Source organism: Petaurus breviceps, unplaced genomic scaffold, assembly GCF_028583685.1.
Source record: "Petaurus breviceps papuanus isolate PSGF00001 unplaced genomic scaffold, PetGlider_PUasm1.0 184, whole genome shotgun sequence".
NCBI classification, from domain to species: domain Eukaryota; kingdom Metazoa; phylum Chordata; class Mammalia; order Diprotodontia; family Petauridae; genus Petaurus; species Petaurus breviceps.
Window position 1 is genome coordinate 820,526 of NW_027185793.1, and position 21,192 is coordinate 841,717.

A 21,192-nucleotide genomic window follows, 5' to 3' on the forward strand; every position below is an offset into this window, starting at 1 on the left:
TGGCTGAATTTAAGGAAAAAATCAAGTGAATTTACTGGCTTCAATGATAGCATTACTAGGCTCATACTTCCAATGAGATCAAAGAAAGAAGGAAAAGAGTTATATGTACAAAAATATTTATAACAGCCCTATTTATTGTATGGAAACTAGGGGGTTCCTTTTGGTTTGAGAATGGCTAAACAAATTGAGGTATAGGAATGTAATGGGATATTGTTATACCATAAGAAATTATGAAAGGGTTAGTTAAATGTGGGAACTTGTATCAACTAATGCAGAGGGAAAGGAACAGAATGACTTATATAATAACAAAGTTGTAAAGAAAAACAGCTTTGGAGGACCTAACTCTAATCAGTACAATGACTAGCCATGATTCCAGAGGATTTGATGATGAAGCCTGCTACCCACCTCCTCATAGAGAGGTGATAGAACCAAGTAGTATACTTAGAAATACATTTTCTGATGCAGACAATTTGGGAATTTGTTTGACTTAACTATTCATATTTTATTACAAAAATTATTTTTCTTTTTTCCAATGGAGTAGGTAGGGGAGAAGGGAGGTAATGAGAAGGGAGCAAAAAATAAAGAAATGAAACAAAAGATTCACTGAATCATTTTGTTGAAAAATGCATGCATGAGTCCTGAAGTAAGGTCAGAAGTAAACATGAATAATCAGGATAGATTCGAAAGTTTTATGTTGAGGAGAGTTGAGATGGCAGAGAAAAGATAGGGACTTAACTGAGCTATCCCCCAAACTCCTTCAAAACACTTTAAAAATGAGTCAAAAGAAATTCTGGAGTGGCAGAATCCACAAAAGAATAGGGTGAAAGAATTTTCCAGCCCAAAGACAACTTAGAAGGTTGGCAGGAAAGTTCTGTTGCATCAGGGTGAGAGTAGAGCACAGTCAAACAAATAGTAGACCTTGGGGATGTCCGAATCAATAGCAGAAGTGGTAAATTCCAGACCTCTTGGCCCACAGACAATAATGGGGAGAGGGGTCAGACAGCTGATCAGAAGGATATTATTACGGGGATCCCTTTACTGACACTGAGGGCAGGACTCTGTTGCATTACCCAGATTTAAGTTTGGGTCACAGTCCCAGGGTGAGTGCAAGCATACCAGAGCTTGTGGTCACAAGGGAGCTGGGACACTGGTCACAATTCCAAGGAGAAAAGAGTGCTTGTGGTCACTCACAGACATGAACACTAACCAGGAGAGTAGTAAACACAACTGTTCCTAGATCATACCACTTCAGAGGAGAAGAAAATGTACAGTCCCCAGAATTATTTCTGAAATAGTTGAATAAAAATCCTGAAGCTTGAGACAGTGTCCCCTCCACTCTAGAAACAGAGCACCAGTTTAGCATAGAGTTAAAAGGTAAGAAGTTGGCTGGAAAAATGTTTGAATGGCAGGAAAAGCCATAGAAGGCTACTATGGTGACAGGGAAGATCAAAATGTAAATGTAGAAGAAGACAACAAAGTTAAAAATACCACATCCAAAGTGTCAAAGAAAAAATACGAATTAGTCTAAAGCCATGGAAGAGATCAAAGATATTTTTAAAATAAAGTAAGAGAAACAGAGGAAAAATTGGGAAGAGAAATGAGAATGATGCAAGAAAATAATAAAAAAAAGAGTTAGCTTGGTAGAGGAGGCACAAAAAAATACTGAAGGAAATAACACCATAAAAAAACAGAACAGACCAAATAGTAAAATTCTAATAAAGAAAAGAACAACTTGAAAAGCAGAATTGGCCACATTGGAAAAAGAGGTACAAAAATTCACTGAAGAAAAGAACTTCAAAAGAAGAATTGGTCATAGAATAGAAAAGGAGGTACAAAAGCTCACTGAAGAAAAGAATTCCTTAAAAATTAGAATTGGGCAAGTGGAAACCAGTGACTTTATGAGACATCAAGAAACAATAAACAAAATTAAAAGAATGAAAAAAATAGAAGAAAATGTGAAGTATCTTGTCAGAAAAACAACTGATCTGGAAAATAGACCCAGGAGAGATAATTTAAGAATTATAGCTTGACCTGAAAACCATGATCAAAAAAGAGCCTAGACATTATCTTTCAAGAAATTTTTGAAGAAAACTGCCCTGATATTCTAGAATCAGTGCATAAAATAGAAATTGAAAGAATCCACTGATCACCTCCTAAAAGAGATCCCAAAATGAAAACTCCAAGCAATATTATAGCCAAATTTCAGAACTCCCAGGTTGTATTAACAAGCACCCTAACACACTCAGGATGGCCTGCTAGCACAGCATCTTTGATCTGCTTTTTAAAAAAGCTTCAAAGGGGTCAACAATCTTACTTTAATTAAACATACATGTCATTCACTAGTTCCGGGGTAAGGTCAGCACCCTGAACAAGGAGAAAATGTAAGCAGAGAAACATAGAGAAATTAGCCCAGAGATCCGGTAGACATGACTCCAACTGTCTAAACAAAGTAATGAGACCAGGGAGCCCCAACATCTGAGTTCTCAAAGCTGGTAGACTCCTTAACAACAGCTACCCAGAGTCTTGTCTGGCTAAATCACAAAGAGACATTCTTCCCGTGAATGAACCCCAAAGTAAAATATCAACCTCCTAGTATATATAGTTTTAGATTAATAGACTCAGAACCAGATGGCATCACAACCTATGTGACTCGGTACACCTGTGAATTACCAGGGTTGAAAGGAGATTGATCCTTCAGATGTTTACAATTTGCATGAGGCTGGGAAACAACTCCAGAAAGAAAACAACAAAATCCCACTTTGCTTGTGTTCAAAAAGAAAATCTTGAAAGCAGTCGGAAAGAAACAATTCAAATTACAGTCAGGATAACACAAAATTTAATAAGTCCTACATTAAAAGATCAGAGAGCTTGGAATAGGACATTCCAGAAGGCAAAGGAGCTAGGGATTACCAAGAATCACCTTCCTAGCAAAACTGAGTATCATCTTTCAGAGGAAAAATGGATATTCAATGAAATAGAGGACTTTCAAGCATATTGATGAAAATGCCAGAGCTGAACAGAAATTTTTACTTTCAAATACAAAACTCAAAAGAAGCATAAGAAGGTAAACAGGAAAGAGAAATCATAAGGGATCCAATAAGATTAAACTTTACATAGTTTACATAGGAAAATAATACTTATAATTCCTAAAATGTTTCATTATTAGGGCAGCTAAAAGGAGTATACATAGAGTACATGGGTGTGAGTTGAATATGAAGGGATAATTATCTAAAAAAATGAAATTAAGGTATGAGAAAGAGGGATGCACTGGGAGAAAGGGAAAGGGAGAGATAAAATGGGTAACTTATCTTACATAAAAGAAGCATGAAAAAGAGCTTTTAGTGGAGGGGAAGATGGGGGAGGTAGGAAGGGAACAATGTTACTCTCATTGTAAATGGCTCAAAGATGAAATAGCACACATACTCAGTTGGGTATAGAAATTTATCTTATCATGAAGGAAAGTAGGAGGGAAAAGGGACAAGAGGAGAGGGTAGGCTAATAGAAGGAAGGGTAGATTGGGGGAAGTAAAAGTCACTGCCTTTAGCTATAAAGATGTTAAGGTTGAAGAACAGACAATGTGAGCCAGTTACTTGGCTAGCTGCTCCATGTTCCAAAGGCCCTAAGACTGAGGATTCTCCTTTTGGAGAGGAAAAGCTTATCATAGGCAAGGCTTTGAGAACAGAGAGACTATCCTATGGGGAGGAAAAACTAATGATTTTTCTGTAGTCCAACAACTGGATATGTAAGGACCCTGACTTTCTAAAAGATTTGAAACTTAAGCCTCTGGAGCCTAAGATACAAGAGAGTCCACACTTCCCCTAATGGAAATGGAGTGACACCCCATCTGGGAGCTCTTGTTGAAGCCAGAAACTAGAAGCAGAGAGAAATTCAACAGTATTGTATCCAGTAGAGCCATGTCTGGAAATGGCAATCAGTAATGACAGGACCAGCACAACACCATCAAGCAATGGTCATAAGAGACCAGGAGGAAGCACTAGCACTTATACACACACACACACACACACACACACACACACACAGAAACACACACACGATAAATACAGAGCAATTTTGAACTAATTGTGTCCTTCAGCTCACTGGGAAAAAAGTATATCAGTAGGCACTTGGAAGCAATGGTTTTTGAATGAGATGTATACCCATAGAGTACCTTAAACCTGGGGCAAGTTATCTGATGGCACTCATGCATGAATTGGGGTGCGCCTCCCCAGATGGTGAAATTATTTATATATTTATCTTATTTTCTTTACTAGATTATAAGTTCTTTGAGGATAAGACTCTCTCAGTGTTTAACATGATCATTTACAGAGTAGGGGCTTAAGTATATTCATCTGTTGATTTTCTTGACTGCAGAAATGACAATTTATGTAAATTTTGGAAGAGAAATCCTTTTTGTTAAACCTCTAATTTCCCTTGTATATTAGGCTGTATATAGAATAGGGGTTCTTAATCTTAACGTAAAACAAGTTCATGAACTTGTTTCTCTTTTTAATGCTTTGATTGTATTTCAGTATAATTAGTTTTCTTTGGAATCCTATGTATTTATTTCTATGCATTAAAATTACTCTGAAAAGGTTTTATCAGATTGCCAAAAGGATCTGTGAAACAAAAGTGATTAAGTGCCATTGGTTGAGATAATTCTCAAATAACCAGGTAATTCATTGAAAAAAAAAATGACCAATGGATCCGCTACTCCTAGGAATCATACCGTGTTTCCCCAATAATAAGACACTGTCTTATTAAATTTTTTTGGACAGAAAAACACCAGAAGGCTTATTTTCAGGGGAGGGCTTATTTTAATGAACATTGACAGCAATTTTAATAAACAGGTAAATGTGAACAAAAAAATGTACCTTTATTCAATAATGAATTCAATAAAGAACAGGATGACGCGCTCACTGCTGCAGCTCTGATTGGATGCAGCTTGGAGCGCGGCATGCGTTTCACCCGAGGGGGGGAGGGGGAGAGACGGTGCATACAGAGGGTACCATAATGTAGCGTGTAGCGCAGGGGATCACCTTCACTACAGTAGCAATCTCAATAGGGCTTATTTTCGGGGGAGGGCTTATTTTAGAGGAATCTTACACAGTAAGGGGAGGGCTTATTTTCGGGATAGGTCTTATTATCGGGGAAACGCGGGTAACATTTATGGATCTTGGAAGTCATTTATTCCCAGATTCTCATTTCATAGAAGGTTTTGAAGCCCAGAGTGACTTGGCCAAGCCCACAAAGGCAAAAAGAAACAGAATAAATGAGGATTCAAATACAGCATAGATGTTGTATAAGGATCCAAATGCGAGTATGACTAAGTTTTTCACTGTTTCACTGGCTTTATTGGCTCCGTAGATGCCTCGGGCTCTGGAGGGAAGGGAAGCGTTGACGAGAGACTCAGAATTGATAATGCATAACACTGGAAACCCGGGAGCAGAGCTGCCTGTGTGCTGACAGAGTGCAGGCCTGACACAGAGTTGGCCATGTCTGTATCAGCAATCACACAATACCTACCAGTTTATTTTTAAGTTGGTTTTTTTTTTCCTCTTTCACACCCTCTCTTTTCCCCCTCCCTACCCCCTTTTAGGTTTTTCAGGTCAGTGAGTCAGTAGCCTGAAAAGATCATGGGACCCTAATGAATTGTTTACTCATTTTGTGCATATTCTGAAGAACTGCTACATATAGCAAACCTTGATTCTACTATTTGTTTGCTGGATGAATTTTTCTATTTTTTTGTGAGGGAAGATGAAACTGCTTTACAAATCTGGCCCTTACTCTGGTATGGCCTTGTCACATCTAATTTTATTTCATTAACTACTATCTTATTCACCTTTTGTATTGATATTTAGCTTATTTGGGAAAATAAATGAGACTATTCTCTTAAATTTGACAGTTAAGGATAAATGATGTGGGAGGTGGGAGTATGGAGTATGTATATGTGAATGTGTGTATATGTGTGTGTGGCAGGGGAGAGATAGGAAGGAGAGGTAAGATTGTTGATTTCCTCCTTTTCAAAAATCAGAAATCACTCAGACCTCTCTAATTCTAGCTACTTGGCTGTGGGACTCCACCATTATTTCTTATTAATCTATCAAATCAACAAAGCCAAAAAGCATTTAGTAGGGGCCTTCTATGGGGCAAAGCAAGGGGCTAGGGAGGCAAAGACACAAATCAGTCTTCTCCTTCGGGGAGTGGAAATTCTACCATGGAAGACAACAGGTGTGCATTTTGTGTACATAAAGTGTATTTGAAATACAAGATGATATTCTGGGGAAGTAATAATGGCGGGGGGGGGGGTGAAGGGAGATGAAAATGTGCTTCATATAGGAGATGGCAGCCAAGCTGAACTGGGAATGAAACTAGGGATGCTGAGAGACAGAGGGGAAAAAAGGAGTGCATTCTGAGCATGGGAGACAATCTGCTCAAAGGCATAGATGTGGATTCTGGTTCCGTTTCAGAATCACCCACATCTTAAAGAAAGAAATTATATTTGACTGGGAAAAATGAGCTTTGCCTTTTTGACTATTTTCATTATATCACCAAATTACATGTTAGAAGTAACTGGGGTAGTAGAAGGAGGCCAGACTTAAAAGTTGAGTCCTGGGTTTGTACCATAGCTTTAAGACTCACTAGCTGTGTGACCTTGGGCAAGTCAATTAACATCTTTGAACTTCAGTTTTCTTCTCTGTAAAATGAAGGTAATAGAATTTGTATTATTTCTTTCACAAGATTGTATTGGGGGAAGTGCCGTGTAAAACTCAATTAGCTATAAATATGAGTTGTTGTTGCTATCACAATATATCAGGATTATCTTGACAGTCTTGATAATTAAAAGGTGGAAAGAAACAAATCCCAAGGAAACCTTTTCTTACAATTAAATTGAGAAAGACAGCATGGATTTTAATATCTAAGAACATTAATTTGTGACCATTTATGATGTGTATTTGAGCTGTGACTATAATGTCACCATAATTAATCATTAAAAAATAAGAATGAAAATAAATCACCCACAATATAGAAAGTCCATAGCACAAAAGGGATTACATTTATATGCTATGTATTTTTTTCTTTCAAACAACTGAACAGAGTGGAGTCAACATCTTTAAACATCTGATTGTGATGTCAGGATACTCAGCAGGTATCAGTATCCTTGGCAAGGTTCTCAAATATACAAACCAAGATAAAAAATGAGCATGTGGTTGAAACACTGTGTTACTGTAGAAAGATCACTGATTTGGAATCTGAAAACCGGGGTTCCAATCCCAACTCCTCCACCTGTTGTGACTTTGCAGAGATTAATTTATGAATATCGTGTTTCATCTTCATTCTTTTGGATTTGTAATTTTACATGGCTTTAGTCAGAGTTCTAACGTCATTCAAAGCCATTTTTCTCTATAATGTTGTGATTGTGTAATTGTTCTCCTAGTTCTGCTCACTTCTCTCTGCATCAGTTCATGGCAGTCTTCCAAATTTCCTCTGGAATTATCCAGTTCATCATTTCTTTGGCACAACCATATTCCATTCCATTCATATACCAGAGTTTGTTTAGCCATTCCCCAAATATGGGGCATCTCCTTATTTTCCATTTTAGGACTACCACAAAAAAACATGGCCTTAAAAGTTTTTGTACATATTGGATGTTTTCTTCTTTCTCTGATTTGTCTTGTAGTGGTCTAGGTGGGTTAAAGAGCATGTATAGATTGGTGACTTTTATGCACACTTTCAAGTTGTGTTCCAGTATGGTTGGACCAATTCAAAACTCTACCAACAAGGAACTAGCGTACCATTTATTTCTATGATTTCTAGAGTTTTTGATAAAAAGGGATGTTGGGTTTTCCAAAGCTTTTTAAACATCTATTGATATAATTATAGTTTTAATTATTCATATTGTCATGGTTATCATATTTACAATCTTCCGTATTTTGAACTAACCTTGCTTTCCTGGTTTAAATCCAACCTGGCCAAGTTGTATGATATTTCTAATAGGCGGTTGTAAATTACTTGATAAATTTTATTTAAATTTCATATCAATGTTCATTAGGGATATTATATCATTTTCTTCCTCTGTTTCTTTTTTTCTCCCTGTGGTTGCCAAGGAAGAAAGGAAGAAAAGAAGGAAGGAAAGAAAGGATTGAGGGAGGAAGGAAGGAAGGAAAGAAGAAAAGAAAGCATTTATTATATGTTTAGTATAAATCCAGTAATGTGCTATTAAGGTCATATCTTCATAACAAAAATTGCAAGGATGCTTTAAAAAAATATTTTTACAAGCAGATTATGTGGTAGTGGAATTCATTATTCTTTAACTGTTTGATGAAATTCATTTGTAAATCTACCTGGTTTGGGAGGTTTTTTTTTTCCCCTTTGAATATTCACTTATAGATAATTCGATTCTTTTTCATCATAGTGGTTATTTAAATAGTATTTTTCTTTCTTTTTATTAATCTGGGTATTTTATATTTTTGTAAGTATTAATCTATTTCTTCTAAGTTTTAAGTTTGGTTCATGTCTATGATTGGGCAAAATAATTGCTAATAATTTCCTTTGTTTCTAAGGTCTCCTTTTTCATTTTTTAAATAATCAACTTGGTTTCTCTCTCTTTTTAAGAAAGAAAAATCAGGTTTTCTGTTTATATTACTATTTTTTAATAAACAAGATCTAGTTTTATTTATGAATTCAATGGTCATTTTGCTTTCAATTATATTAATCTTTTAAATGTTCATAACGAATATGTATTGTTATTTAGTTGAAGATTTTTGATCTATTGTTCTTTCAATACATACCAAATTCATTGATATATTCTTTCTCTCTTTTTTGGACAAAAGCATTTAAAGATATAAAATTTCTCCTTAGCACTGCTTTAGCAACATCCCATAAGTTTTAATATGTTGTATCTTTTTCATTTTTGGATGAATTTTTCTATTGTTTCTTTAATTTCGTTCTTTGGCCCACCAGTTCTTTGGATTTCTGTTACTTAGTCTCCAGTTAGTTTTAATTATTTCTCTACATGCCCATTATTGAACATAATTTTATTTTGTTTTTATATGTTCAGTACTTCTATTTTTTTACTTTTTTTGCAAGGTCTTTATGCTCTGATATGAGATCTTTAAGTACCTTTTATAAAGATGTCATATACAGCCTAGTAATATCTAAATTCCTTGCTATTTTTAACTAATGATTGACAAAGATCTATCTTTTTTTTCCTTTTTCAAATGCTTTATTAACTTCCAATTTACATCATTCATTTCTGACAGATTTTGAGTTACAAATTTTCTCCCCATTTTTCCTCTACCCACCTCCCCGAAATAGCAGTCCCACAGAGATATTCACTCCTCCAATCTGCTCTCTCCCATTTTTTCTCCCATACCCCTTTCGATGTTTCCAGGAGGGCATGGTGGATCTCTATGCCCCAGTGCCTGTATATCTCATTTCCCAATTACGTGTAAAATAGTATTAATAATAGTATATATATATATATATATATATATATATATGTATATATATATATATATTTTAAACATTTGATTTTAAAACTTTGAATTCCAGATTCATTCCCTTCCTCCCTTGTTACCCACCCTTACTGGGAAGATAAGCAGTTCAGTAAAGGTTGTACATGTGTAGCTAATGCAAAGCATTAACATAGTATATTGTAAAAGACTGACTATATTTCCTCCTTCCTATCCCACCTCCCACTTGTTCTATTCTCTACTTTGATCCCATACATTTTCAAAAGTAGGTGCTTCCAACTTCCCTCCCCCTCAGCCTGCCCTCCCTTCCATTATCCCCCCTCTCATCCCCTTCCCCCCGACTCTCCTATAGGGTGAGATACCCTATTTAGTGTGTATTTTATTTCCTCCCCAAGCCAAATTCAATGAGAATAAGGTTGACCCATTCCCTTTTGCCTTCCTATTCTTCCCCTCCATTGTAACCATTTTCCCTTGCCTCTTCTGTAAGAGATAGTTTACCCCAATCTGTCTCTCCCCATCTCCTCTCATTATATTCCTCTCTCACCTCTTAATTTCACCTTTTAAGTATCATCCCTTCCTGTTAAATTGGTCCTGTACCCTTTATTTATGTATATCTGTAAACATACATACACACATTCACATATGTATTCATATGCCCATATACCCTCATATATAGACATATATATTTCTAATCCCTTCAACTACTGAGAAAAGTTTCATAAGTTACAATTATTGTTTTTCCATGTAAAAATGTTAATAGTTCAACTTTGATAAGTTCCTTATGATTTCTTTTCCCTGTTTACCTTCTTATGCTTCTCTTGCTTCTTGTACCTGAAGGTCAAATTTTCTATTCAACTCTGATTTTTTCAGCAAGAATGCTTGAAAGTCCTCTATTCCACTGAATGATCATATTTTCCCCTGAAACATGATAACTCATTTTGCTGGGTAGGTGACTCTTGGTTTTAATCCCAGCTCCTTTGACCTCTACACTCTGCAGACCAGGAGCTGAAGCTACCACATGGGGGCGGCTGCACAGCTGCGGCTCCTCCATGCCTTCTCGCCCCAGGGGCAAAAGCCAACACATTCCCACTTACTGGGTCCCATAGTCCACAGTGCACTGACCCCTCACTTTGTCCTTAGCATCTATGTGTTGATATTCTGGATCGCCACAGCTGCTGATGATCTGGAGTCCTTCCAGCTGGCAGCTGGTCAGGCCAGCCCTGGGGCTAAAACCTCCCAGAGCGCTGTGCTGGCTGATTCCTGCCAGTCTGCTGGGATGTCCTCAGTGGGAGGTTAGCTTCTCTGTGTCATTTTGTGGGTGCTGTAGCTCCAAAGTTTGTTCAGAGTCCCCTTTTACATGAATTGGGGAAGGTGGAAACTGGATCCATGCGGAGGACCTGCTTCTACTCTGCCATCTTGACTCCGCCCCTCTATCTTTTTTCTAAAATTCTATTCATGTCTTTAACTTCTTTCTTGTTTATCTCCTGGTTATATTTATCTAGGTCTGAAGGGGCACCTTAAGGTCCATTACTACTATATTTCACTATTTTTCTTCCAATTTAACTTTTATTTTAAACATTTACATATAATGGTATTGTTATCAATATCAAGTATTGATATGGATTCACTATCTGTGTGCATTTAATCATAATGTAATTTCTTCACCTATCTCATTTGATGAAATTTCTATTTATTCTAGGTATATTTGAGATTATGCTAAATTTTGCTCTAGCCCCTCACCTTAACTCTGTGGATTTTTGTTTTTCAAACATGTTTCTTGTAAATGATATATTGTCAGTTTCTGCTTTCTAATCCATTCGCATCCTCTTCTGTTTATTATGTGAGAGCTCATTCCAGTCACATTCACAGATATGACAGATAATTTCTTTCCATCCTGCTCTTCTTGTACATTTTACTGTCTTTGTTTGCATCTCTCTTTTTACTAATGGTGCTAAATGATAAAAGAATTTGCAACCATTGGTTTTTTCACAACTGTTTCTTCTCTGTTCTAGTTCTCTTCTCCTCACACTGCCCTGATTCCAGGTTTTTACTTTTTTTCTCTTCCTTTAAACCTTTTCTTCACATTCCTCCTGCTAAGATTTTTTTGTTTTTCTCCTGGCTATTTTCTTATTATCCTTTTCTTGTCCTTGTCTCTATTTCCCTTTTGAGTTTAATGTATTTATATATCAAGATCTCTGTCTTTATGTGTGTGAGGATGAGGTGAGGATGTGTAATTGTGTTCAATCTTTCTTTACCTGACTAGGGTGAAAATTGGTTTCATGGGAATGCCCATTCCCTCCATCCTTTTCTCCATGACAATATATGCTTTATCATTTGCCCCTCTATTCTATTATGCAATAGTGATTTCCTTCACCACTTTCCTTCTGTCCTCCCCAGCACAGTGCCTTGTCCCTTCCTTTTTTATCTTCTCCTAAGACCATGGAACAAAATCATCCACAGGCGAGTCCTCTATTATTTTTATCTTTCTCTATGACCCTTAAAGATATTAAGGTTCTGAAAAGACATTTATTTCTAATCCCTGCATTAACATGTAAACAATTCATTCCCACACATTCCTTTTATATTAAACAAATATAGGTACCTTTTTATGATTCTCTTGGTCCCTAAATTTCTATTTCAAAATGTTTATTCAATTCTGGCATTTTTATCAGGAACACTTAGAAATCCTCTATTCCAGTAATTTAATCAATAAATATGTATTAAGTTCCTACCATGTGCTAGATACTCCTATAGGATTATACTTCATTTTGCCAGGTAGGTAATCTTAATCTCTGGCCTTTTGGAATATCATATTCTAAACTCTCTCTCTCTCTCTCTCTCATTATAGGTGCTAAGTCTTATGTATTCCTTACATAAGTACATACAAAAAAGTCTTTTTTGGGGGGAGTGCTTGGAGATTGCTTTTCTTTGGCTTGGAAGCTGTGGATTTCAGCTCTGATGTTCCTAGGAGTCTTCATATGTGAGTTTTCTTCTGAAGTGATCAGTGGACCCTTTCTCTTTTTCATATTGTCCTCAGTTCTAAGAATTATTATCAGTTTTCATTTATAATTTCCTGAAATATCACATTCAGATTTTGTTCTGGTTGTAGCTTTCAGATTATCTAATAATTCTTACATTATCTCTTCTGGGACTTTTTTTCTAGGCCAGGTTTTTTAAAAATTATATTTCTTTGATTTTTTTTACTCCCTTAATGTTTTGGTTTTGGTTTGATATTTCTTATTGTCTTGTTAAGTTGTTTTCTGTCTGGACCATTATAATTTTCAGGGCATTTCGGTCAATCATGGATCATTTTTTAAGCACCTACTATGTGACAGGCACTATACTAACCAATGCGAAGCATTTCAGTGTTTAACTGATGTTTCCCACTGATAGTTCTAAGATATCTGTTTTCCTTGATATTCTTTCCTCCATTCTGTAGCTGTTTCATTTCTCCAGGTACTCCTATACCCTTAATGGCATATATATATATATTTATACATATATGTATCTACATGTGCACACATAGGTGTGCATGTATGCAGACATGTGCATATACACAGATTCATTCATTCATTCGTTTGTTTTTGTTTTCATCCACTTGTTTGTTTGTTAATCTCTTCCCTGAGGCTTTACTTGGATTTGCTGTGGGGTTGTTATCCTCTTCTGAGATTTAAGCCCCTGGGCTTCTCTCAAGCTAACCCAGTTCACTCTGAAGCTCAAAGACTGGACCACAATAGGTCCCTGGCCAAACTCCACTCAATGGCTGTATTTTGGGTGCTCCTTATTAAGAGTGAATGTCAATGGTACCTGTTTCTCTTTGGAACAGCAACCCTGAGGGTCTTCCCCTCCAGCTTGATTTTTTTTCTAATTAAAAGCACCATCCCTAGACTCACTTCTTAAAGAGGCCTATTCACTGAATGGGCCTTACCTCACTCTATCTGAATAAGTGAAAAGACCTTAGCCTAAAAGGGCCAGAGTCTCCCATTGCATCCTGGGACACCTCCAGTCATCCTGATGAGTATTTGGTCACTGGACCTAGAGGGTTCTGGAGGAGAAAATGAGGCTGGTGACCTTGCACAGCCCTCCCTCACTCAAATCTAAGTCAACTCCAAGTCATGTCATCATTTCCCTGATGCCATGGTCCTCTTAAAAAATGAAGGACAAACACATAACTATTTTTTCCTCATGTTATTTGGAGTTTTCCTTGATTTACGCACCAGAGGAGCTGTACTTGAGTCAAAGACGTGGTCAGGTCTTGCCTAGTCCTGAGTATAGCCAGCCAGATGAGGCCCCTCCTTCAAGAGGGTCTCCAGAGCTTTTTCTGTGTTGGGCTCTGCCCAGGGGCACAAGGCCTCTTGTCACAGGGCTCTGGGACCTCTTCCTGCTGTAAGCTCTGCCTGGAGTCCTTTCTTCCTCTGTTGCTGTGCTCAGCGGATGCTTCCATGCTGGGTTTTAACCATAGACTTCACGGACAATTCAGACTGTATTTTGCTTAGGGCCTTTCTACCACAGCTGGTCTGGAACAGCTAGTGTCTCTGTGGAATTGCCCCAAGGCCCTGAACCTAATTTCCCAGACTGGGCTCCTATAGTCTTAAGTTAGGCTTCTGGGGAGGAGCAGACGACTCTCAGGTGCTATTTGACTGAAGCAGGGAGTTCTGAGCTGGACTCCAAGTTGCTCTATCTGGCTGGGCTTTTTTCTGCCTCAAAGTTGTTCTCAATCTATGACCACAGCCTTAGGGAAGCTCTGCTGCAGATTTTAGACAGAAAGTGTTGAAAGGAAGAAGCTTCCAGGGGCCACCAGAGCTCTGCCACCTGCAACAGTAAGCAACCTAGCATACCCATGATGACTGCTAACAGAGGTTCTTTGATCTGCTTTTCTAAAGGAAAGCCACTGAAAGGAGGGTTAACAATCTTACTTTAATCAAATATATATAATTTTACTTAGTTCGGGGGAAAAAGTCAGCACCCTGATCTACAGAAAATACAAATAGAAATTACAAGCAGACAAAAATACAAAGAAAATAATACAATTCAACAGAGTAACAGACAGGGCTTCTAGCTGTCTGACATTACATACATACAGTGTTAGTTACTGGAGACAGAGGCTACATCATCTGGTTTTTCAAAGCTGGGGGGCTTAATGGTTGCCTAGAGTCTCATCTGGCCAGATTGCACAACTCCTCCATAAGGGAGCCCTAAGGCAAAGCCTTACCTCAGAGGGATATATATAGCCTTCTCCAGGGGTCAGAGAACATCACAACCTTTGAGACCCACTGCCTAATTACAAAGTAACAAAATGTGGGCCTTCCTGAAAAATAAGCCTTCCCTAAGTAAGCTTCTCTTGTTGTGCTCCAAGTGAGGCCCATTAAGTGGCAGGGAAGATCTTCCAGTTCCCTTGCCATTATACCATCCTTCCTCCATCTTCCTACTTCCTATCTCCTAAGTGACCCTGCTTCAGGATCTTTGTAGGACTCTAAGATTTGCTTTCTGGATTCCTGGTTTGCACAGGGGAATCTAAAGGTGATTTTTTTTTCTAACTCTTACAGTCATGGTTTGTTTCTGAGCCCCTGAGAAGTATTTTCAGGGTATCTCTTCCTCTCAGCAGGCCTCTGTCTTCCCACCCAAACATGTATATTCCTCAGCTTAGCCAGTTTTTAACTCCAAGGCTTGGGTTAGCATGGGCAAGGAAGGCAAAAGAATTAGAATTTTATTTTGTTATTTTAATTTTATTTTTCTCAATTAAATGGAAACAATTTTTAAAATTCTTTAAAAAATTTTGGAGTTCCATATTCTCTCCCTCTCTCCCTCCCTTCTTCCTTCCTAGATTTAAGATTTTAAATTTTAAGAGGACTTACCTCTGGTCACCAGTCCTTAAGTTCTACCATCATTCTTTCCTGATTAGAAAGATGTTTCCTTAGTCAATTAGAAGAGACTGAAAAGATTGCTCTGTGTTTTAGGGTAAAAGCACAATGGATTTGATTAGCAGGAACCCTTAAATTTTAAAAATAGTTTAGTGAAGTTTTAGTTTCTTTAATCTGATGAACAAGAGTATCCTTTGTGGCTGAGAATTCAGCAAATGCTCACCTTTCTAAAAATGTCCTGGGTGTTCATCCTAGTGAAATGTGCTATAGCTATCTTGTGTTGTTGTTATTCAGTCATTTCAGTCATGTCCAACTTTTTCATGACCCTATTTGGGTTTTCTTCGCTAAGATACTGGAGTGGTTTTGTCATTTCCTTCTCCAGCTCATTTTACAAATGGGGAAACTGAGACAAACAGGGCTACACAGCTAACAAGAGTCTGAGGTCAGAGTTGAAGTGAAGAAGAGGAGTCTCCCCAACTTCAGGCCTGGAATTCTAGCCCCTGTACCACCTTGCTGCCCCATCCATGGGAAAAGTGCTAGGTTTAGAGCCAAGAGACCTGAGTTTGTATCCCTTCTCTGCCATTTAACAGCTGCTGTATATGGTTTCAGGCAAACCCCTTAAGTTCATTGGGCCTCATTTTCTTTATCTATAAACTGTTTCTTCTGATGTGTTGTGAGAATGAAATAATAGATAACAAAATGCTTTCTCAGCTGCTAAGCAAACATCAACTGTTATTGGGCACAATATTTGCCAGTTACCTCTCAGAGCATTGATGGTGTAGAAGTGTAGAATAATGCGTAGACAGCTGGTCTTGGATAAAAAAGTCCGGGGTTCAAGTCTGACCACAGCATATTACTTAAACTCTCTGTTTCCTAGCAATTTTCTAAAATTATGAGTTTCAGAGCAGTTGCTGAGGGATTTTCTTTGCTTGAAGTCCTCAGTATTGATGAAATCACAGGTCTATTCCAACTAGCTCATCGTCACTTCATTGGGCTTCAATTTCCTTATCTGAGAAATATGAATTGGGTTATAGCTCTGAAATCCCCTTCAGCTTTAAAATGCTACATTCTGCTATCAGAATGTGTATGTCTGCATATTGAGTTTTCTTAATTTAGTCTACACCTATATTATTGCAAACCTTTTTGCATAGGTTCTCTTCCAAGGAGAATTTATATTGCATTCATGTACATATATCATACATGTGTTTAATATATATTTAATATAATATGTAAATATAAACACATTTTATATGAGTATATATATATACACGCACATATATTCATATATCCCCCTCCCCCATTTCACCATATATATGATCAGAGACTTCTTTTTCTATTACTAGTAAATATTATATGGTTTTTGTAATTGCAGGTACTGTTAGAATCTATCTCTTCTCAATGTCTAGGATCTGCCTTTTTTTTCAGAATGTAAGATCAGTGTGTAGTCTATATCGCTTCTTTCCAAGCAGAACTCCCTAAGAAATCATGTATGCTGTCTAGTGGGGTTTAGCAGAGGAGCAGAGGAAACATTGAACCTGGGAACAGAAGGCCTAAATCCAAATTCCTGTTCTATTGCTTGTATTCCAGTGTGACCTTGAGAAAATCACCTGTCTATTCCTTTTTCACTTGTTTATCACATCTGTGACCCTTTCACTGAACCTCAATTTCCTTATCCTTAAAATGAGAATAATAGTTACATCTATTGTTTTTCAAATTGTCTTAAGGATCCAGACTCTTTGGAAATAGTAAAGAGTTAAACAAATGTACTATATGATTCTGAGATTATAATGATCAAAGATTTTCTATAAGTTAAACCTTTCATATTGTCATTTCACGACATCCCCTTTTACTGAAATACAAAAAGGACTTTTTCATAGCCTGATGTAAAAAATGAAATGAATTTAAATGGTTTTATATTCTTTTTTCCTTGGGGTAATATTTGTTAAACTTTAAAGTGTATCAACTCAAAAATCAAATAGACATTGAGTTAATATAGTTCTCCTGTACATAGACTTAAAAGGAAGATACAAGTTTAAAAAAATTTTTTTTTAATTTTTTGGAGGGGTGTTTGGGGTTAAGTGACTTGCCCAAGGTCACACAGCTAGTAAGTGTTAAGTGTCTGAAGTCTGATTTGAACTTAGGGTCCTCCTGACTCCAGGGCCGGTGCTCAATTGACTATGCCACCTAGCCATCCCCTAGTTTTTTTTTTTAAAATAATACTCAAAATACTAGTGGCATACACATAGATACACAGACACACAGACACACAGACATGGACACATACACAGACACATATGCAGACTCACAGACACATACACACCCTCCCCTACTTCTCCCTGATTTTCAGCTGCCATGGTCCCAAAAAGACAGAGCAACACATATAGCACATAGTTCGAAATTTTTGTATTAAAACTATACCAATGATCTCCTAGAACTTTTTTGTGGAGGGCGTGCCCTATTCTAAACTCTAGGTTTTGTCCATTTGGTGACAACAATTAAAGGTAATGCTGAAAGAGACTTTTTCAAATGAACCCATCTGGACCTAAGTAGCGTTTGAATATACCAATCATGAGTCATGATGCAGAGTGATCAGTAGATCTGTGTATCTGAGGGTGAAAGGGTCCATAGACTCATGAATGTAGAGCTGGAAGGTTCCTTACAGGCCATATAATCCAAGCCCTTGCTTTCACTGGTTCATGATCATTCCAGCTGTTTCTGTCTGCCTACCTGTGATTATCTCTCTCCCCTCAGAGGGAAGGGGCCCAGTATGACTAGACTGCATAAACATAATTGCATTCTCCTCCAAAAAAAGTTCCAACCATTGGCATGGTTTGAATATAAACATTTAGCAACTAAATGACTTTATCCATCTACAATTCCTGTGCTCAGCAGTTCAGAAGAAATCAGTAGCTTAACCAAGGCTCATTTTTGCTGAGCAACCAGGCACCCAAAATAAAACATCATTGCATCAAACTGCAGACAAACAAAAATCTGAATACATTTGCTCTATTCTGTGCCTAAACAAGTGCAGCTGAGGCCTGTGACATCAGGATGTTCTTGGCTATTAGGCAATAGTGTCGATGATTACCAAGCAACCCAGAATGGCATTGTCATTTCTTGTGAGCTGCAGTAAAGAGAAAGGTCAGGGAAGGTAGAAAACATTTTCTAGCAAAATGGAATGCAGGGAGCTTTGACAGGTTTCTATGACATTTTCAAAGGCGGGCAAAATTCATGTGTGCATTAATTATTCCGATCAAAGCTTAGGCTGGATCTCAGTGTACCTGATTCAGTATCTGCATCTCCATGAGAAATACAATGGTGAATATGAGGGCTAGAAATTAATCAGAAACATAAGTTTTGTTACATTCTGCCTCTGTGCTCATCAATTAATTTATTTCTTTGTTCACAGTATCTTATATGTAGTAGGTACTTAATAAATGCTTATTGTTTGATTAAATCAATAGTAGCTAAGTGCCTAGTAGGATCTCTCACATGATGGCTATTTGCTGATTTGCCAATTATGATATAACATTTGGTCTTTAAAATCAGCAAAGGTAAAAAAATAATAGTCTAAAAATGTCATTTCAGATACTCAATTTTTAGAGACCTATTTATTCTGTTCATTTTTGAAACTTAAAAAATGCCATACTTGATTTATACTTTCTTGTTTTCCTGGTCTGAGAATATCAAAATCTAAAATGGATTGTTTAAATAACATGACATTTTCAAAGTCATAGACCACTTAAAATGGAAACTACATTAAAAATCACAACTCTTTTAACAGATAAAGAAACTGAGGCTGAAAGAGGTTATATTTCCTGGATAGATCCTTAAATATGAGATAAAACAGTATCTCTAATGCTATCTTCCACTACCAAAGCCCACCCAGGATATAACATTCACATGAACAAATTTAGTTTCTCACAGAATTTTCCCTTATTTGCCAAAACTTACATTACATGAGCTATTATTTTGCATATAGATATGAAACAGATTGCTGTTGTGCATAATGGAGTAAGATTTCAAAATTGCACAAATGGAAAATATTATAGAAATGTGTGAGTTAATTTTAAAAGTTGATATATGATTATCAATATCAAATAAAGTCAGGCATATATTCACCAAAGATATCCCCTGTTGTCATGGTGGATGTCTTACATAGAGTCCAAATAGAAGATGAACTTCTTATTACATAGTAAGATTTTCCATATGCCTCTTTTTACTTGTGATAATAATCAAAGAGCATATTTATGTGGAGCTTTAAGATTCAGAAGTACTTTATATAAAAATATACTAAAAAAAACAGATTTCATGTCCTACCTAAGTCTCATCCAGCTTAGGCATCCCCATTTCCTTCAACCTGTCCTCCTGAATGAAAGATTACTCACCCCCCTGGTTGCACTCCTCTGATTGCTCTCCAGCTTACCAATGTCCTCCCTAAACTGTGGAACACAAGATGGAACATGATATTCTAAATTTTCTCTGAGTAGGGGGGAGTAGAGAGAGATGATCATCTCATTGTTCCCAGAAGCAACATCCTTCTTAATGGAGCTCAGGAATACATTAGTATCTTAGGCTACGACATCAAGTTGTTAAATTATATTGAGCTCCCAGTCACTAAAACCTCCAAATGTTTCTTTAGAAACCTTAGTCATTGTAATTGATCTGAATTTAGTTGTTTTTTTTTTTTTTAAATCTCCATTATTTTTACTCCTGTGTTATTTTTTCCAATTATATGTAAAGACAATTTTTGACATTCATTTTAGAAAAGATTTTGAGTTCCATATTTTTCTCCTTCCCTCCTCAAGACGGCAAACAATCTGATATAGGTTATACATGTGCAATCATGGAAAAATATTTCCACATTAGTTATGTTGTGAAAAAAGAAATAGAACAAAAAGGAAAAAAAAACCATGAAAAACCTATCCCATAAAGTGAAAATAGAAAGCTTCAACCTGCATTGAGACTCCATCAGTTCTTTCTCTGGATGTGGGTAGCATTTGATCTCCATTATTCTAGTCAATGTGTTTATTGTTCAAGTTTTGTTGACTTCACTTTGCAACATGTCATACAAATATTACCATATTTCTCTGTTTTTCTTATGTGTCATTTTTAATTGCACGATTATATTCCCCTCATATGTGGCAACTAGTTTACTTATTCTTTAATTTCATGTTTCTTTTTCCCCCTTTCTTTTTTGCTAACATGAGAAGTTCTGTTATTCCCTCTTTGATAAATGTGTGCCATCTTTTTTGTTTTTGTCCTCCATGGGGTATATGTCCAGTGGTCAGGCACCTGACTTTATAAAACTTAACATTGATTTCCCCTGTGGATGGCAATGCTTATCACTCTGTCCATAAAGGCCTAAGCCCCATGGATGCATTTTGAAGGAAGTGACTATATTAATTACAATAGATTGTTATAACAAATTCAGATAGAAATTCTGCAATAAATGACATGACCAGCTGTAGATCAATTAAGTCATCACTTAATTTGCTAAGTTCTTGCTATGTTCTGTGCACTGTGCTGTGACCTGGGGATGCAAATACAATAAAGGAAACAATCCCTTCAATACCCAATGAGAAAAGGTAAAGAGATGAGGGGATGCAAAGGGAGCTGGAAAAAGCAGACCTCTTTGATTTGATGCCTTTGGTTGTAGTCAGTGTGGTGTAGGAGAAAGAACCATTGGTTTTAATTTCAATTCCACCACAGACTAACTTCAAGATCTAAATTACTCTGGATCTCAGTTTCATCACCTGTCAAATGAAGAAGGGAAGGTGGGTAGACTACATGATTTCTAGTTAGATTACCTTCCAACTATAAAATGTGTTCTTTATCCCCAAATATAGCAAATTATC

The 21,192-nt window shown here is 36.9% G+C and overlaps 1 protein-coding gene across 2 annotated transcripts in view; it reads left to right on the top strand.

The window, feature by feature from the left end:
* The first annotated feature begins 3,194 nt into the window (after positions 1-3,194).
* Positions 3,195-21,192, top strand: part of LOC138161231 (large ribosomal subunit protein uL16-like) — a 37,851-nt gene continuing 19,853 nt past the window's right edge. For both annotated transcript variants that reach the window (XM_069088049.1, XM_069088050.1), the window contains exon 1: positions 3,195-3,199. In XM_069088049.1, the coding sequence (XP_068944150.1) occupies positions 3,196-3,199 (4 nt within the window). In that variant the 5' untranslated portion in view covers position 3,195. The remainder of the gene's footprint in view (positions 3,200-21,192) is intronic.